At 40.4% G+C, this 16479-nt stretch overlaps 1 protein-coding gene across 1 annotated transcript; it reads left to right on the top strand.

The window, feature by feature from the left end:
• The first annotated feature begins 2972 nt into the window (after positions 1-2972).
• lyset (lysosomal enzyme trafficking factor) lies at positions 2973-9419 on the top strand. Its single transcript, XM_043697199.2, has 2 exons — positions 2973-3130; positions 6912-9419. The coding sequence occupies exon 2, from the start codon at positions 6931-6933 to the stop codon at positions 7324-7326; it is 396 nt and encodes a 131-aa protein (XP_043553134.2). The 5' UTR covers positions 2973-3130; positions 6912-6930; the 3' UTR covers positions 7327-9419.
• The last annotated feature ends 7060 nt before the right edge of the window (positions 9420-16479 follow it).

The following is a 16479-nucleotide window of genomic DNA, read 5'->3' as shown; positions in this document are numbered from 1 at the left end:
AGAAATATTTATTTCATCAGAGGGAGCTCCACAATCCAGATTGTACAGGACCTAAATGAATGTTCATGTGTATGCCTTATTGGAAGTTGTCACTGATTTGTTTTTGTATTCATTCATGGGATTTGGGCATCACTAGCTGGTATATCCTTAATTGTGCTGGGGAAGACAATAGTGAGCTGTCTTATTGAACTACTGCAGTCTTTGAGAGTTAGGGACACCCACAATGCTGTTAGGAAGAGAGTTCCAGAATTTGGACCTCCCAACAGTGAAGGAGCAGTGATTTGCTTCTAAGACAGGATGATGTGTGGCTTGGAAAGAAAGTTACTGCTGGTGACATTCCCAATAATGAACAAAAGTGGGATTCCTGGATGACTTTTTTCCTCCTTAGCCCCAAAACACTAAACTTGTTGCTCTCTTGGAAGAGTTCAGATAACTCAGCACAAACTGGAGATTGAACCTATGACTTTTTGACTAAATTTGATCTGGCTACTCACCAGATAGATATCTAAATATGTTATGGTATTCTAAACTACAGATAAGTTGGCGTTTGATAGCTTATGATGAAAAGTAACACTGTTAATGTGCTGAAACATTAAGTTAGAATAAATAGATTTCTATCATCTTACAATTGTTCCTTTTCTTCCACAAAGATCTGGTTGATAATTTTAAAATAGACATTGAAAGCTCCATTGTCATCAAGTACAATGGGTACAATGATATGACAAGTAGTATCGTCCTTAGCTGGGAAGTATAGGACCTTTCATCTCTGATAGCTAGGTTGCATCATTAGCATTTTTATGGCAGGTTTCACAATCATATTTCAAAGAACTTTAGAGTCAATCAAGTATTTGTGAATTTTAGCACACAAACTGACTGCTTCCACAAGCAGCAAGGGGATAAACAGATTATCTAATAAACAGATAATTTTGTTGTGGTGTTGATTGAGGGCCTGGTCAGCAGAAGAAAACTCTTCTGCTCTTATTTGAGATAGTACCATGGCATTTTTACCTCCCACCTGAAAGGGCAGGTGAGCTTTGACTTAAAATCCCATCTAAAATATGGCTCTTCTGACAACGCAGCATTCCCTCAGTTTTCAATGAAGTGTCAGCTTTGTATTTTCTGGTTACATCCTGGGGGTGGACTTTATAATTTACAACTTTCTGACTTAAAGGCTAGAGTCCTACTAATTAAGCCATAGCTGACATCAATGCAGCTCATGGGGTTGACTGAATTTGAGGGAGTACGAAATAAATATGCTATTCTCTTTGCTGATTCTACCCAAGAATAATAATGATCTTAACTGAGAAAATAACAAGCAGTAATTAGATTAGATTACTTACAGTGTGGAAACAGGCCCTTTGGCCCAACAAGTCCACACCGCCCCGCCGAAGCACAACCCACCCATACCTCTACATTTACCCCTTACCTAACACTACGGGCAATTTAGCATGGCCAATTCACCTCTCCTGCACATCCTTGGACTGTGGGAGGAAACCGGAGCACCCAGAGGAAACCCACGCAGACACGGGGAGAACGTGCAAACTCCACACAGTCAGTCGCCTGAGGCGGGAATTGAACCCGGGTCTCTGGCGCTGTGAGGCAGCAGTGCTAACCACTGTGCCACCATGCCGTCCAGTAATATTACACCCAACTTTAGACGGTGCAAAGTAAGTTGGATGGACAGCACGTTAATGTTGATAAAATTGAAGAAAGACAAACATTTCTCTTAACAAGATACCAGTAGACAGTAAGAATTGAAGAACAAGAATTGTGGAAGCAAATTATTGCAGAGCCCAAAATCAAATAACAGTGAAAAATGCTGGAGAAACTCAGCAGGTCTGCCAGCATCTACGGTACGGAAAAATAATCAGAGTTAATGTTTTGAATCTGATATGGCCCTTGAAGACACTAGGAAGAGTCATATTGGACTTGGAATATTAACTGTGTTTCTCTCTCCTCAGATGCTGCCAGACCTGCATGAGTTTCTCCAGTGCTTTCTGTTTACTCCTGTTCCAAATAAGTCTTTCATAGAAATCACAGAAACTTACAATGTAGAAGCAGGCCATACCAGCCCTCCAAAAAACATCCCACCCAAGAATTCTACATATCCCATGGCCAATCTACCTAGCCTGCAAATCTTTGTGACTGTGCGAAGAAACTGGAATACCTGTAGTGCAGACTCCACACAGATAGTCACCCAAGGGTCAAACCTGAATCCCTGGCGCTGTGAGACAGCAGTGCTAACCACTGAACCACTGTGCTACCTGGTCTGACACCACAAGGTTCAGACAACTTAATCAAGAATAGAGTTGAGAAGTGTGGTGCTAGAAAAGCACAGCAGGTCAAGCAGCATTCAAGGAGCAGGACAGGTCAAGAGGGCAGTGCCTAGTTGGAGGATTGGATCCCGGAAGAGGTGAGTGGGAGGGGATTTGGAAACTTTTCAAATCGATGTTGATGCCGTGAGGTTGAATGGTCCCAAGGCGTAAGATGAGACTTCCTCCTCAGTCATTGAGTGGCTTGGACTTGGTGGTGGAGGAGGCCCAGGACTTGCATGCCCTTGGTGTAATGGAGGAGGGAGTTTAAGTGGTCGGCCACAGGGTGGCGAGGTTGTTGGGTGCATGTGTACTGGAGATGTTCCCTGAAACGGTCTGCAAGTTGGCATCCTGTCTCCCCGATGTAGAGGAGACCACATTGAGAGCAATGGACACAGTAGATGACAGTGTTTGGATGTGCATGAAAAATCCTTGAACAAATCCTTTGGTGCCTTGGGCGGAGGTGTGGGCGCAGGTTTTATACCTCAAGGTAGCATCGAATTTGTGACTCAATTGCCTTGTCCCAGTGTGTGTAGAGGGAGGTGAAGTGAGGTCCTCCAGACGCTAGAGGCGCGCTGGGGCTCACACGGGCCGCTGGTATTAGAGGTCACCTCTTGTGCCCTGGTTTCCCCGGCAACAGCCCGGATCGAGTTGGTGAGGAGACGGAAGTGGGTCGATTTGTGACTCGTCAGCCGGCGGAGGCCGCGGAAACAGAGAGAACGGAAGCGATGGATTGAAGCAGGGAGGGGGACCGAGCGCCGCGGCGGCCCCTTCCCTTCCCCTCCCCGGCCACAGCAGCGTTTCCTTTCTTGACAATGGTGAGTGTGGGTCAGGGGGCCGCGGGTATTGACAGCTCGGTCACTCCGTCAGCCCCTCAGAGAGAGGACCGGCTCGTGGAGCTGTCTCTCTTCACCAACCCCCGCCCGGGAAACCGCAGCCTCCTGGCTCTGGGGTGGCCATCTGCACCATAACCTGAGCTGACACTCTCCTACCTCCCCCCCCCGGGACAGACCTGCCCGGGGTAGGGGTGCAGCTGCACTGTCGGAGGAGCCGGTTTTTTTTGCATAAAACCTTCAACTGCTCTCTATCTCACGTGGTCGTTTAAAAATAAATCACCCCTCCCTGGTACTCTTGACAAATAAGAGCGACGAAGTTTTCCGCCGTGTTATGACTGACAACATTATTAACAGCGCAGATTAACCGGCTGTTGCTGTGTGTGGGTCTCTTCCTGCCACGTTTTACTGCATTGGAACAGCGACTTAAGTTCGAAAGTGCCCAAAATTGACCAGGAATGGTTTGCCTGACCGCGGAGTATCCCAAAGTGCTTCATGAATGTCCGTCTGTCATTGTGTCAGGGCTGGTCTTAATAACAATTTTGTAACTACACGGGAAGATCTTGAGCAGATCATCTTGGGTTCACACAGCAGTGCTGTTCTGGGGCAGCGCTGCTTTGTCAGAGGACTGTACTTCTGAAACCTCAACTGCTTGCTCACGTGGATGAAAGATCTTGTGCTGTTCATACAAGCACAAGGAAATTATTGGGATTGCCAACACTTGTCTCTGAATTACAGCACCAAAAGGTTAACATGAAATCATACCTGTTTACAACAGTACTCATTCAATGAAGAGCTGTTCAGAATGTTTCTATAAGATGTGATGAGTAACTCCATAAATAAATTTATTACTTAAATAAATTTGAACAATTTTATTCGATTGTAGTATCCTTTGGGAAAGACCTTGGCTTTGTACTCTTCAGACCTTTTGCAAAAGAAATTCAATTTTCAATACTTCATTCTAAGTAGTTGCCTCGCTAACTTGTGTTTGTGTGACCGTATGTGGTTTTAAGTTGGTGCTGAAGCAGTAAATTGCTACAATGCCATCTTTATGTGAAATCATTGGAGAATGTATTGCCTGATTTATACCTGAAAGTGAACCTTCCAGAACACTTTGCATTTTCCTGCAGTGCCTTTTTTTTAAGGGTTACTGCTTTGTTACCCTTTGATTATAGTTTGCTGTATTCCCTGGAATTTAGAAGAATGTGGTTTAATTTCAACATTTTGATGCGGTTTCCTGACTGGGGAATCTACAACACAGGGTCTCAGGATAAGGGATCAATTATTTAGAACTGCAATGAGCAACAATTTCTTCACTGAGAGGATTGTGAATCTTTAGGACTGTGAATAATCTGTGCATTTTCAAGACAAATGTTGGTATACTTTTCAATGCTAAAGGAATTGAAGGATAAGGAGCAAGTACAGGAACGTAGAGTTAAGGCATAAGATCAGACCTGGTCGTATTTATTGGAGCATGCTCAAAGAAACAAACGCCCTACTCTGTCTTTATGCATGGAGCAAATCCCCTCCCGCAAACAAATTAATTTCCAAATAGCTCGCTGTTGGAGAAACTGACTGTTTTTATAGGTGTCTCAGCATGCCATTGATCTGGTGGCAATACATTTGTAGCCCGGTTGATGATTGAAAATTTACTGATTTTTGTTGACTAGTGGATGAGCTGATAGTCCAGTTGTTGTTGTAATAATTCATCCTGTTAGCAATTATGATGTCTGCTTAAATTAGCATGTTCCAAAGCAAAATTGATCACATTAGTTCTTAAGTAAATTTTTAAGGCAGTTTTTATCTCGGTTTAAAGCCTGTTTTGCCATTTCTTTCCAGTAACACTAATCATTGAGTTGTCTAACACAAATATGTTGCTTCTGGGTAGGAATGGATGTATCAAATGTACATCAGACGAATTGTCTTAACAGTCATTTCTGACATGATCAAGCACTTAACTGATGTAGAATAGCCTTATTTAGTTGGCTGAGAGAGAAAAATGCTGTGTTGGAAAAAGAACTGATGAGTGATTAACATCAATTGTTATGCTCCCTTTGGAGCCAGCATCTTTGTTTGAAAGGAAGGGAGTGAACATTGCAATCTATTTCAATGTATATATGAGAGCACAGTTGTCCTCATTGCACTCATCCATTTGACAATGTGGCAAAGAAGTTTGCTGAATTCTGCTTCTACTTTGCAATGTGGAGCACATCTCAATCTTTTTAAAAGAAGATCTGGCAAGGCAGATATATTGAAGAATGCTTTCCAATTGCATAAAGGGGAACAATACATTGTTTGATCAGGGTAATTTGAAACAAAGGTACTCTTTTTTTGATAAAGCCCTTGATGGTTTCTTTCAGCTATATTTCCAGCAAGCTCCCAACATTCCAGACACTAACACTTGAAATGAATACAGAAGAATAGAAATTAGGAGCAGGAGTGGCACATTTGATCCTTTGATCCTATCCACCATTCAAGAAGATCATGGCTTATCTAGTTGAGCTCTTATCATCTTCGTTTTGCCTGCCACCATAACCCTATACTACCTTGTCTGTCAGAAATCTCTCATTCCACCTCAAATAAATTAAAAACCTCCACTAACTCCAGAGGAAGAAAATTTCTGTCCATGTACCTGCCCAAATGACTTTTAAATGTTGTAATTGTAACTGCCTCCACCAGTTCCTCTGGCAGTTTGTTCCACATAGGCATGACAAAGTTGCCCCTCAAGTCCCTTGTAAATCTTTCCCCTCTCACCTTCAGCCTATGCTCTCTAGTTTTGGACTCCCCTATCCTGGGGTGTTTCAGACAGGCTTTCCTTTCTTCTCCGAGAATTGCCACACCACTGCAGTTGTGGTCCTTTTCCCTGCCCATCTACTTTATCTCTCTGCACTCAACCCATTCCTTCCCAGAATATGATAAGTTAATCTTATCCTGACTGTCCATGCACTAGCCTGCACTTTCAATGGGCCATCCTCCACCTCTAGCCTGATGTCCCCAATATCTTCCTTCCTTCTATTGTTTCAGTGCAAGGGAACTATAGACCTGGGTGTAATGGAGGCAATTACTTAGTCACCCTTAACATGGTCTTCTCCCACCACTCCCATGCACCTTTCCATCCAAGAGTAGGAGATATAGCATTTGTCTTTTTATCACCCCAGAGAACATTGAAAGGGTCTCTCAGCAATGTGAACACTCTTGTGTGACTGCAAGTTGGATGAAGAATATCTTCCCCCACATTCAGAAGCTGAATGGCCTCTCCCTAAGTCTGAGTTGCTGGCATCTCAGCAGGTGTGGCCTTGAGTTTTTTTACATAAATACTTTCTGGAATTGCAGAATATATGCCAAGTAGGAAGGAGATCACTAAGACAGGGGACGAAACGTTTGCAACAAAAACTTCCAGCTCGGCGAACAGAACCACAGCAAGGAGATCACTAAGGCCAAAAACATATTTGCTTTTGAAAGCAGCGGGAATGATAAAAAATGGAGGTGTTGGTTGAGGGGTCACTGTAGAAATGATGGCAGAATGAGTAGGACAGTATTCAAACATTAGAGAGGCTGTAATGATCAACACAGCTTCTTTCAGTTGCTGACCGTGCATTTACAAGTTTGTTCTTGTTTTAACACTGATAATCCTGTCGTCTTCAGTGGGAGAACTGTTTATAGTCTCATGGTGGTCGGGCAAATCACAAGTCAATGATTCCCTTGTAGATTGGCTGAGATGTTCATTTATTGTAACCCATTTTTCTTCCTTTTTTTTACATTGCAGATAAAGTAGGTTATGGAGAATGATGAACTTTCGCCAGCGAATGGGTTGGATTGGAGTAGGATTATATCTTCTAGCAAGTGCTGCAGCCATTTATTATGTATTTGAAATAAATGAAACTTACAACCAACTGGCTTTAGAGCATATTCAACGGAACTCTGAGGACCTGGGCAATGGAGCCTCTTGGACACAGACAGTAACAGCCCGCTTGTTTTCACTCCCATTCTGGCTGTGGGGTTTCCTGTTTCTGATTCCATACCTGCAAATCTTCTTGTTCCTTTACTCGTGTACACGAGCCAATCCCAAAACAGTTGGTTACTGTATTTTCCCAGTCTACATGGCTGTTGTTTGCAATCGACACCAAGCTTTTGTCAAAGCCTCCAATCAAATCAATAGATTGAAAATAATTGACACATGAATGGACCGATCACTTTAGGTTATGATAAGTTAACACCAAATCAAGTTTCAGAGCATGAATGCTTAGTGTGATGTAATCTGTAATGAAATGTCTGGCTGCACCGAATTTCATTACTGTGGTTTTAAAAATTATGTTATTTGGGATAGTACAAATCCTGCAGACAATGGTGTAAGATGACATTGTTTGGATTTTGTTCATATTTAAGAGTCAATCACCATGAATCACTCCAGTAACTCCATTCAGCGTGCACATTTCAGGAATTTTCATTATTTTCCAATGGGAATTCTCAGCTCTTTAAGGCTATTTTGGTGGAAAGGGTTTTGTTTCATCCTGATGTTTTAAACCTATATTTTTGTCTTTTGCACTTCAGTTTTTAACTGTAACTTAAAACAAGGTACAGTAAATGTTTTTTTTCTACTTCTAGCAAAATGTTTATTTCGGTTAATTCAAACAACACTGATTACATTCACACCAATCATTTTTGGAAATGGTGTGTTTTCAAAATGGCCTTGTGAATAAAGATTATTTGACCATCTACTAATGTCATTTCCTTTTTTGTTTGCACAAAACTTTAACCTGTGTTCACTTCAGTTCCCTTGCCACTATGTAGCAAAGGAAGATAATTCACTGTAAATTCATGTATTCTGTTAATAAAGGGCTAACCCTATAACTAAAGTCATTTTGGATAAACCGAAAGAGCTGGTAAATTTTTTTTAAATATTGTAAAATCCACCAGGTTTTGGACAAAATGTGTAACCTAGTTCACTAGCTGTTGCAGGCCAATCGTATTTGGGTAATTAATGTATCAATGTGAGTCTGGATTATTGGCAATGTAGGGAAGGGATCACTTATTTTCTGTTTGGTTAATTTTTAAATATAAATTTAAACAGTACTGGACTCTACATTAAGATCATGGTTGAACTAAGATTAATCTGTACTAAACTAGTAGCTATTTATCATGCATTGTAACCTGATCAAAAATATTTGAAGGACAAACTGGATTTTAAATTGCAATCGTAAGTCCTTCACAAAAACACTGATGAGCAAAAATTAGCTTATTGTCTGATGCAGACAAAGTATCACTTGCAGAGCAGCAGGTTGTAGTGAAAAGTGTACCGAATGACACTGCCCCCTTTCAATGCTTTTCTACAAATTCTAATGCAAATTGTTTTTATATTTTTAGTGGAGAGCACTTCAGTGATCATACCACAAGGAGAGATCTTTTTAAAAAAGTAATTTTATATAAATCTTGATTTGCAACTTATTAACTTATGCCTGGAAATTTCAGCTGCTTTTAGGATAAATTAAATTCCTTGCAACATTCATCTCACTTCCTGTTGTAACTTTATTATTGGAAATGGAAGAGAAAAAGACAACTGCCACAAACTTAACCTGACACAATTATATAAAATGTATGAAAGAAGCCTAGCTGAGCCCAAATAGTGCTGAACAACCAAGATAGGACTAGCATGCATCTACTGTTGCCTCTTTGCCACCAGCCCCTCTCCCTCCCTCATCTGAATGTTGAAAACTACATTTTGGGAAATCACCTGTATTTGTTGCACAATTTGGCCAAATAGGGATTTATTTAAAGTGTCTAAGTTCCAAAGTGATGACAATAGCAATGTCATCAAGTGCTGCTCAAATGCTGATCTGACTGTATAAAATGAATAGCTGAGGAATGAAGGGTTGTTGATGTGAGCTGAGGCAGCTAATGCTTCGTTCTCTCCTACCTGGGGTACAAATTTGGATCGTTCATCCATCTGAATGGAAACAGCAGGCGGTGGAGGGGATGTTTTTATTCATGTGTGGTTGATTGCATATAATATAAAATTAATTTAATGGTGTTGCCATAAACTAATATTGTAATATGGAGCCAATAAGACAGCTGTGAATGTTTTGCTTTAAAAAAGTTACATTAAAGCCATTTAAGTGTTTAAGACTTGTGCTAGTGTTTGGAACCCCAGCTCACATCCAGAATACAGATGCCTTTTATCTGATATGTAGACAATTGTAAGAAATATGGTGCTGGATTTGCTGCTGCTTCTATTATTACAAAATTTTCTGCAAATAAAGACTTGTCTTTTAATGAGTGTGAACATTTGGTTTAAACCAGTTTAACAATATCAAGTATTATATAGACTCCAAAGTGTCTTGCTGTTTTCAATACCAGAGTGAAAATAATTCATTTCTAGGATTGTAAATTTGCATGTGCTAATGGTCTCATGAGATGGGATTGGATCCAATCAAATCATCTTGCTGACTCTAAAGTTGTTTAATAAGAAACATATGGTTGAGTATTGTTCTGCCAATTAAAAATTTTCAATATTTAGTTTCGGTCCTATAATTTTTGTGCATTCTAAATTCAATTTCAGCATCTGTGTACTTTACTATTACCATAGTAAACCTCTACTGAATGCAATTCTTCAGCAAACTCCAAAGAAGCAAGGGTGGCAGTTATCATCACCACCTGATTTATAGGTGAGATTTATAAATGTGGCAAAGTATGACAATGCTCTTAATAACCTTACATTGCATCAAAGAGCCATGAACAGTATAAATGCTATATTATTTGACATCATTTAGGGTCAGGAGCTTTGTTATTGATTTTTGATCAAGTTAGCAAAGTCTGTATTTCACCTTTTTAAAATCTCATAACTGCCCACATGTAAACGTTGCAAATGATCTCAATCTCCCAGCTTACAATTTGTCCATTGTAGAATTGTCCTGTAGTTTGGTTTCTAAATGTTCATTTGGATCTTTGTAAAAATAGTTCAACATAATCAAAACTAAGGCGGTACCATTCATTCCCTCAAAGATAACTTTTCAAGCCCTCTTAACTTCTGATTTGTATTTTGTATAATTTAATTCAAGAGTCTCCGTGTAGAAACAACAGGCTGCCAAGTAAAGTAGTTGTAATATAAGAGTTAAATCATCTATCTCTGTTATTTTATGTGGAAAACTGTGCAGGGAATAAACATGTACTGAATTCCTAACAATTTGTGGGATCAGTTTCCTCTTTCTGTACCTTATGTGCACGCTAGCCATGCAAATAAGTACAACTTATAAATAATTTAACTAATATATGACATTTAATTTCCTTGTCTTTTATTCATGTGTAATTGTTTTACTTAACTGTTAGAAACCTAGAGATTGTTAATCCAATACACTTTCAATAGCAATAGTCTACCTCTTTTTAATACATTTTCATTTATTGAGTATATAGTAATTTCTGGCTTTGTATTTGATGTTTTAAAAAGTCATAAGTTTCTTGATCTTTTGGACACAGGTTTCTTTGGTATGGAAGCTAATGTTAAGAAGCATTTGTTTTTAACATATTCTGAAAGAAAAGCATCCTGGTTCATTCAAGATACAAAGGAACCCTTAACTAGTCCACTAAACTTCAAACATATGATTTAAAAGTTAATTTGATTTGGGGAAGTCTACTGCTGACCACTGTGTGTTTCAGATCAAACAATTCAATACATGCTCTATTTGAAATTTGCTGATCTCAGGCATTTCAATAGTCAGAGCACTGACAATTGGTTCCAATGTGCCATCATATTGTACAGTTATTGCAAAGTGATTGTATATAAGTGTTGAGCAAAGATTCATGCTTGTGATTATCTCGGTGACTGAACAGCAAGAATGGCCATATTGGCTTGGTATGGGACAGATGATTCAGGTTCATGGTATGAACAGAATAAATTTTATATTTACATGAAAGACTTGGTACTAAACTGTAAGTAGGAAAGGAAAGAAAAGATGAGTTTTAACTTTTGCACGAATAGACTCAGCAGGTGATTATTTTCATGGCTGACAACTAAATTTTATTTTGTATGAACTCTCTAAATCCCATGAAGTTTTTATTTTCCCAAGAGTGTTTACCTTTCCTGCCCATGACCTGCAGTAGAATTATCTTGTTTACAGTACAGTAACTAGACATCCAGGTCAATAGAAACTGAATCATGATAAACAATGTTTATGTTTATACATTGAAGATGTATAATTATCAATTCAATTATTGTCATATGATCCTTTTGCTTTTGAAATACAATAAATATTGTTTTAGTACAGAATTGTTTTAAGTGGTTTTTGATGAGTTAAAAATAAATTGAAAGTACATCAGTGATCCCCGGAGAAACAAACTTTCAAGCCTTGGCTTACTAATGAAAATAAAGTTTAGAAATTTCCAACAAGTAACATAATATGTAAACAGACCAAGCTGGGCTATCAAAAGAGGTGGTAGAGAAATAGTTTCCTTAAAATATGAACTTTGTAACATATGTACAAAACATTTTAAAAGTGCAGTTATGATCCAAACTTCAAACTAATTGCACACCTCAAGTGAAAAATTAATGTTGGAAGAGATTCAAGTTTATTCCAACCAAAACAGGCATCCTTGCTGCCACCTCTTCAAATGGCATTATAGCAGTCCAGAAAGTCACAATATAACATTTCATCAGCTTCTAAATAATGGCAGATTTCCCACTGCTTGCCAAGGAAGGTATGATAAAAATATTTAAAATGTTCTGTTCTCTGTCTCTGGTCTCCATTACCACTGATCATTTACTACTTCCCAACATTCCCACCCTTGTCGTCAGCACATATACCACCTTTACCTAGCTAAGAAGGGTCACTGGACCCAAAATGTTACCTCTACTTTCTCTTCACATTTGCTGCCAGACCTGCTGGGTTTTTCCAGCAACTTTTTTTTGTCTAAAACACTGGAGTATATCTCTCCTTCTGGACACTAAAATGTTAGATAAAGGTGCAGAAAAGATTCACAATGATTATTCAAAGTTCAAAAGCTTCACTTACGTGAATAGGTTTGAGAAATGCATAATTCCCCTTGAAAAGATGTGGTAGAGATATTTAAATCATTCGAGGTCTGTACAGGATAGAATGGGGAGAAACTGTTTCCATGGGTGGAAGAATCCAGAACCAGTGGATGCAAATTTAAAATGATTTTAAAATCCTCCATCAATGCTTGTTTTAACAGGAAGTTGTTTGGAGCTGTAATGCACTGCCTGACACAGAGGTGGCAGCAGGTTAATTTGGGGCCTGTAAAAGAGTTGAATGATTAACTGGTGAGAAAATGGGAAAAGTGAGGGGAAGCTATGCTGTACTTTTTTTTTGCTGATTAGATTAGATTACTTACAGTGTGGAAACAGGCCCTTCGGCCCAACAAGTCCACACCGACCCGCCGAAGCGTAACCCATCCATACCCCTACATTTACCCCTTTTACCTAACACTACGGGCAATTTAGCATGGCCAATTCACCTGACTTGCACATCTTTGGACTGTGGGAGGAAACCGGAGCCCCCGGAGGAAACCCACGCAGACACGGGGAGAACGTGCAAACTCCACACAGTCAGTCGCCTGAGGCGGGAATTGAACCCGGGCCTCTGGCGCTGCGAGGCAGCAGTGCTAACCACTGTGCCACCGTGCCGCTGTTGCAGAGACCTCCAATACCCCCACACCAGTCAGTTTGCTCAGATAACCGGAAACTGTATAGTCATGTAGCTTGAAAGGAACGTTGAAAGGGAGTGAATAAGTTGTACTAGGTGGATTTTTATTACATAGAGCCAAGACCGATATGGTAGGTTGAATGAGGACCACCTATGTTGCAATCATTCTGTGCTTCTAACAGATCATTTGACAACTTTGGAAAAAACAAGTCAAAACAACAGTTTGAAATGGGAGAAGAACAGACAAAGGAAGCACATGGTGAGGTCAGTGCAGGGGAGAGAGAGAGAAAGAAACTGACACAGCTTTGAACCTGCACAGTTACTGCCTTTGCTGTTTGAATTCATGTATCGCTGGACATCGGAGTGCGTCTGGGAAAATTAACAAACAGTGAAATTCACAACTGATTGTGAAGGAACTGTTTGGGTGAAGTTCACAGCACAGAAGCAGGTAAGTGTATTGTTTTTAAGTGACCTACAGAAAGTCTGCAGTAGTGAGTGGAGAGGGTTCTTTCTTGATTATAGGTTCTTTGAGATTTGTCTCTTGATTAAACTTAAAACATAAGCCATAACTATTCATTTAACCTGGGGTAGTGTTTTGTAGAGGAATAAGATGGGGTTATTTTCTGGGTCTGTAGATTGTGAAGGAGCAAAATTGGCCTTTAGTAGAGTGATATGCGCTTCTTGTCAGATATGGGAGTTTAAAGAGAGTTTAAGAGTTACTGTGGATTATATCTGCTATAAATGCTGTTGGTTGTGAATCTTATCAGATCGATTGGAGAGACAGTTAGAAGCAATGAGAAATTTGCAACAGCAACAGTATGGGATGGATGACAGTGAAAGGAAGGGGGAAAAATCTCAGTCACATAGATGGGTTAACTCCAGGAAAGGAAAGAGAGGTAGGCAGCTAGTGCAGGTGCCTTCTGTGGCTATACCCATTTCAAACAAGTATGCTGTTTTGGAAAATGTAGGTGGTGATGGATTCTCAGGGGAACATAGCACAAACAGCCAAGTTTATGATATCGAGACTGGGTCTAATGCAATGAGGGTTCCAAGTGATCAATTGTGTTAAGAAATTCTCCAGTTTCTGTGGCCAGCAGGAAAAATTCAGAATGGTGTGTTGGTTCGCTGGTGCCAGGATCAAGGATGTCTCAGAGAGAGGGTGTAGAATATTCTCAAGGGGGAGAGAGGCCAGCAAGAGGTCATTATCCACATTGGAACCAACGACAGAGGAAGGGAAAAGGTTGAGATTCTGAAGGGAGATGACAGAGAGTTAGGCAGAAATTTAAAAAGGAGGTCCTTGAGAGCAGTAATATCTGGATCACTCCCAGTGCTATGAGCTCGTGAAGGCAGGAATAGGAGGATAGAGCAGATGAATGCATGGCTGAGGAGCTGGTGTATGGGAGAAGGATTCACATTTTTGAACCATTGGATTTCTTTTGGGGTAGAAGTGACCTGTACAAGAAGGATGGTTTGCACCTGAATTGGAAGGGGACTAATATACTGGCAGGGAGATTTGTTAGAGCTGCTTGGGAGGATTTAAGCTAGTAAGGTTGGGGGATTAGGAACCCAGGGAGATACTGAGGAAAGAGATCAATCTGAGACTAGTATAGTTGAGTACAGAAGCAAGTCAAACAGTCAGAGCAGGCAGGGACAAGGTAGGATTAATAAATTAAACTGCATTTATTTCAATGTAAGGGGCATAACAGGGAAGGCAGATTAACTCAGGGCATTGTTAGAAATGTGGGACTGGGATATCATAGCAATTACAGAAACATGGCTCAGGAATGGGCAGGACTGGCAGCTTAATGTTTCAAGATATAAATGCTACAGGAAGGATAGAAAGGGAGGCAAGAGAGGAGAGGCAGTGGCGTTTTTGATAAGGGATAGCATTACAGCTGTGCTAAGGGAGAATATTCCTGGAAATACATCCAGAGAGGCTATTTGGGTGGAAATGAGAAATAAGAAAGGGATGATGACCTTATTGGGATTGTACTATGGACCCCAAATAATCAGAGGGAAATTGAGAAACAAACTTGTAAGGAGATCTCAGCTATCTGTAAGAATAATAAGGTGGTTTTTTGGTAGGGGATTTTAACTTTCCAAACATAGACTGGGACTGCCATAGTGTTAAGGGTTTAGATGGAGAGGAATTTCTTAAGTGGGTGCAAGAAACTTTTCTGATTCAGTATGTGGGTGTACCTACCAGAGAAGGTGTAAAACTTGACCTACTCTGTGGAAATAAGGCAGAGCAGGTGACTGAGGGGCCAGCGACCATAATTCTATATGATTTCAAATAGTGATGGAAAAGGATAGACCAGATCTAAAAGTTGAAGTTCTAAATTGGAGAAAGGCCAATTTTGACGGTATTAGGCAAGAACTTTCAAAAGCTGATTAGGGGCAGATGTTCGCAGGTAAAGGGACAGCTGGAAAATGGGAAGTCTTCAGAAATGAGAACGAGAATCCAGAGAAAGTATATTCCTGTTAGGGTGAAAGGAATGACTGGGAGAATCGACGTTTCGGGCATAAGCCCTTCTTCAGGAATTTCGGGCTTATGCCCGAAACGTCGATTCTCCTGTTCCTTGGATGCTGCCTGACCTGCTGCGCTTTTCCAGCAACACGTTTTCAGCTCTGATCTCCAGCATCTAAAGACCTCACTTTCTCCTGAAAAGAAAGATTGGTAGGTATAGGGAATGCTGGATAGCCTAAAGAAATTTGGGATTTGCTTAAGAAAAAGGAATCATATGTCAGGTACAGACAGGATAGATCGAGTGAATCCTTAGAGTATAAAGGCAGTAGGAGTATACGTAAGAGGGAAATCAGGAGGGCAAAAAGGGGACATAAAGTAGCTTTGGCAAATAGTATTTAAGGAGAATCTAAAGGGTTTTTACAAACACACTAAGAACAAAAGGATAATGAGGGAGAGAATAGGATCCCTCAAAGATCAGCAAGGCACCATTTGTGTGGAGCCACAGAAAATAGGGGAGATACTAAATGAATATTTTGCATCAGTATTTACTGTGGAAAAGGATATGGAAGATATAGAAAGTAGCAAAATAGATGGTGACATCTTGCAAAATGTCCAGATTAAAGAGGAGGAAGTGCTGGATGTCTTGAAACGCATAAAGGTGGATAAATCCCCAGGACCTGATCAGGTGTACCTAGAATTCTGTGGGAAGCTAGAAAAGTGATCGCTGGACCCCTTGCTGCGATATTTGTATCATCGATAGTCACAGGTGAGGTGCCAGAAGACTGGAGGTTTGCTAACATGGTGCCACTGTTTATGAAAGGAGGTAAGGACAAGCCAGGGACTATAGACCAGTGAGCCTGACGTCGGTGGTGGGCTAGTTGTTGGAGGGAATACTGAGGGACAGGATGTACATATATTTGGAAAGGCAAGGACTGATTCCGGATAGTCAACATGGCTTTGTGCGTGGGAAATCATGTCTCACAAACTTGATTGAGTTTTTTGAAGTAACAAAGAGGATTGAAGACGGCAGAATGGTAGATCTGATTTATATGGACTTCAGTAAAGCATTCATCAAAAGTTCCCCATGGGAGACTGGTTAGCAAGGTTAGATCTCACAGAATAAAGGGAGAATTAGCCATTTGGATACAGAACTGGCTCAAAGATAGAAGACAGAGGGTGGTGGTGGAGGATTGTTTTTCAGACTGGAGGCCTGT

This window comes from Chiloscyllium plagiosum, unplaced genomic scaffold, assembly GCF_037043375.1.
Source record: "Chiloscyllium plagiosum isolate Xiang-an unplaced genomic scaffold, Cpla_swu_hap1 HiC_scaffold_8, whole genome shotgun sequence".
Taxonomy (NCBI): domain Eukaryota; kingdom Metazoa; phylum Chordata; class Chondrichthyes; order Orectolobiformes; family Hemiscylliidae; genus Chiloscyllium; species Chiloscyllium plagiosum.
The sequence above is the reverse complement of the archived record's forward strand: the minus strand, read 5'-3'. Positions and strand labels throughout refer to the sequence as shown.

Excerpts from the sequence above, each read along its gene's own strand:
- lyset (XM_043697199.2), top strand. The coding sequence starts at position 6,931 with ATGATGAACTTTCGCCAGCGAATGGGTTGGATTGGAGTAGGATTATAT.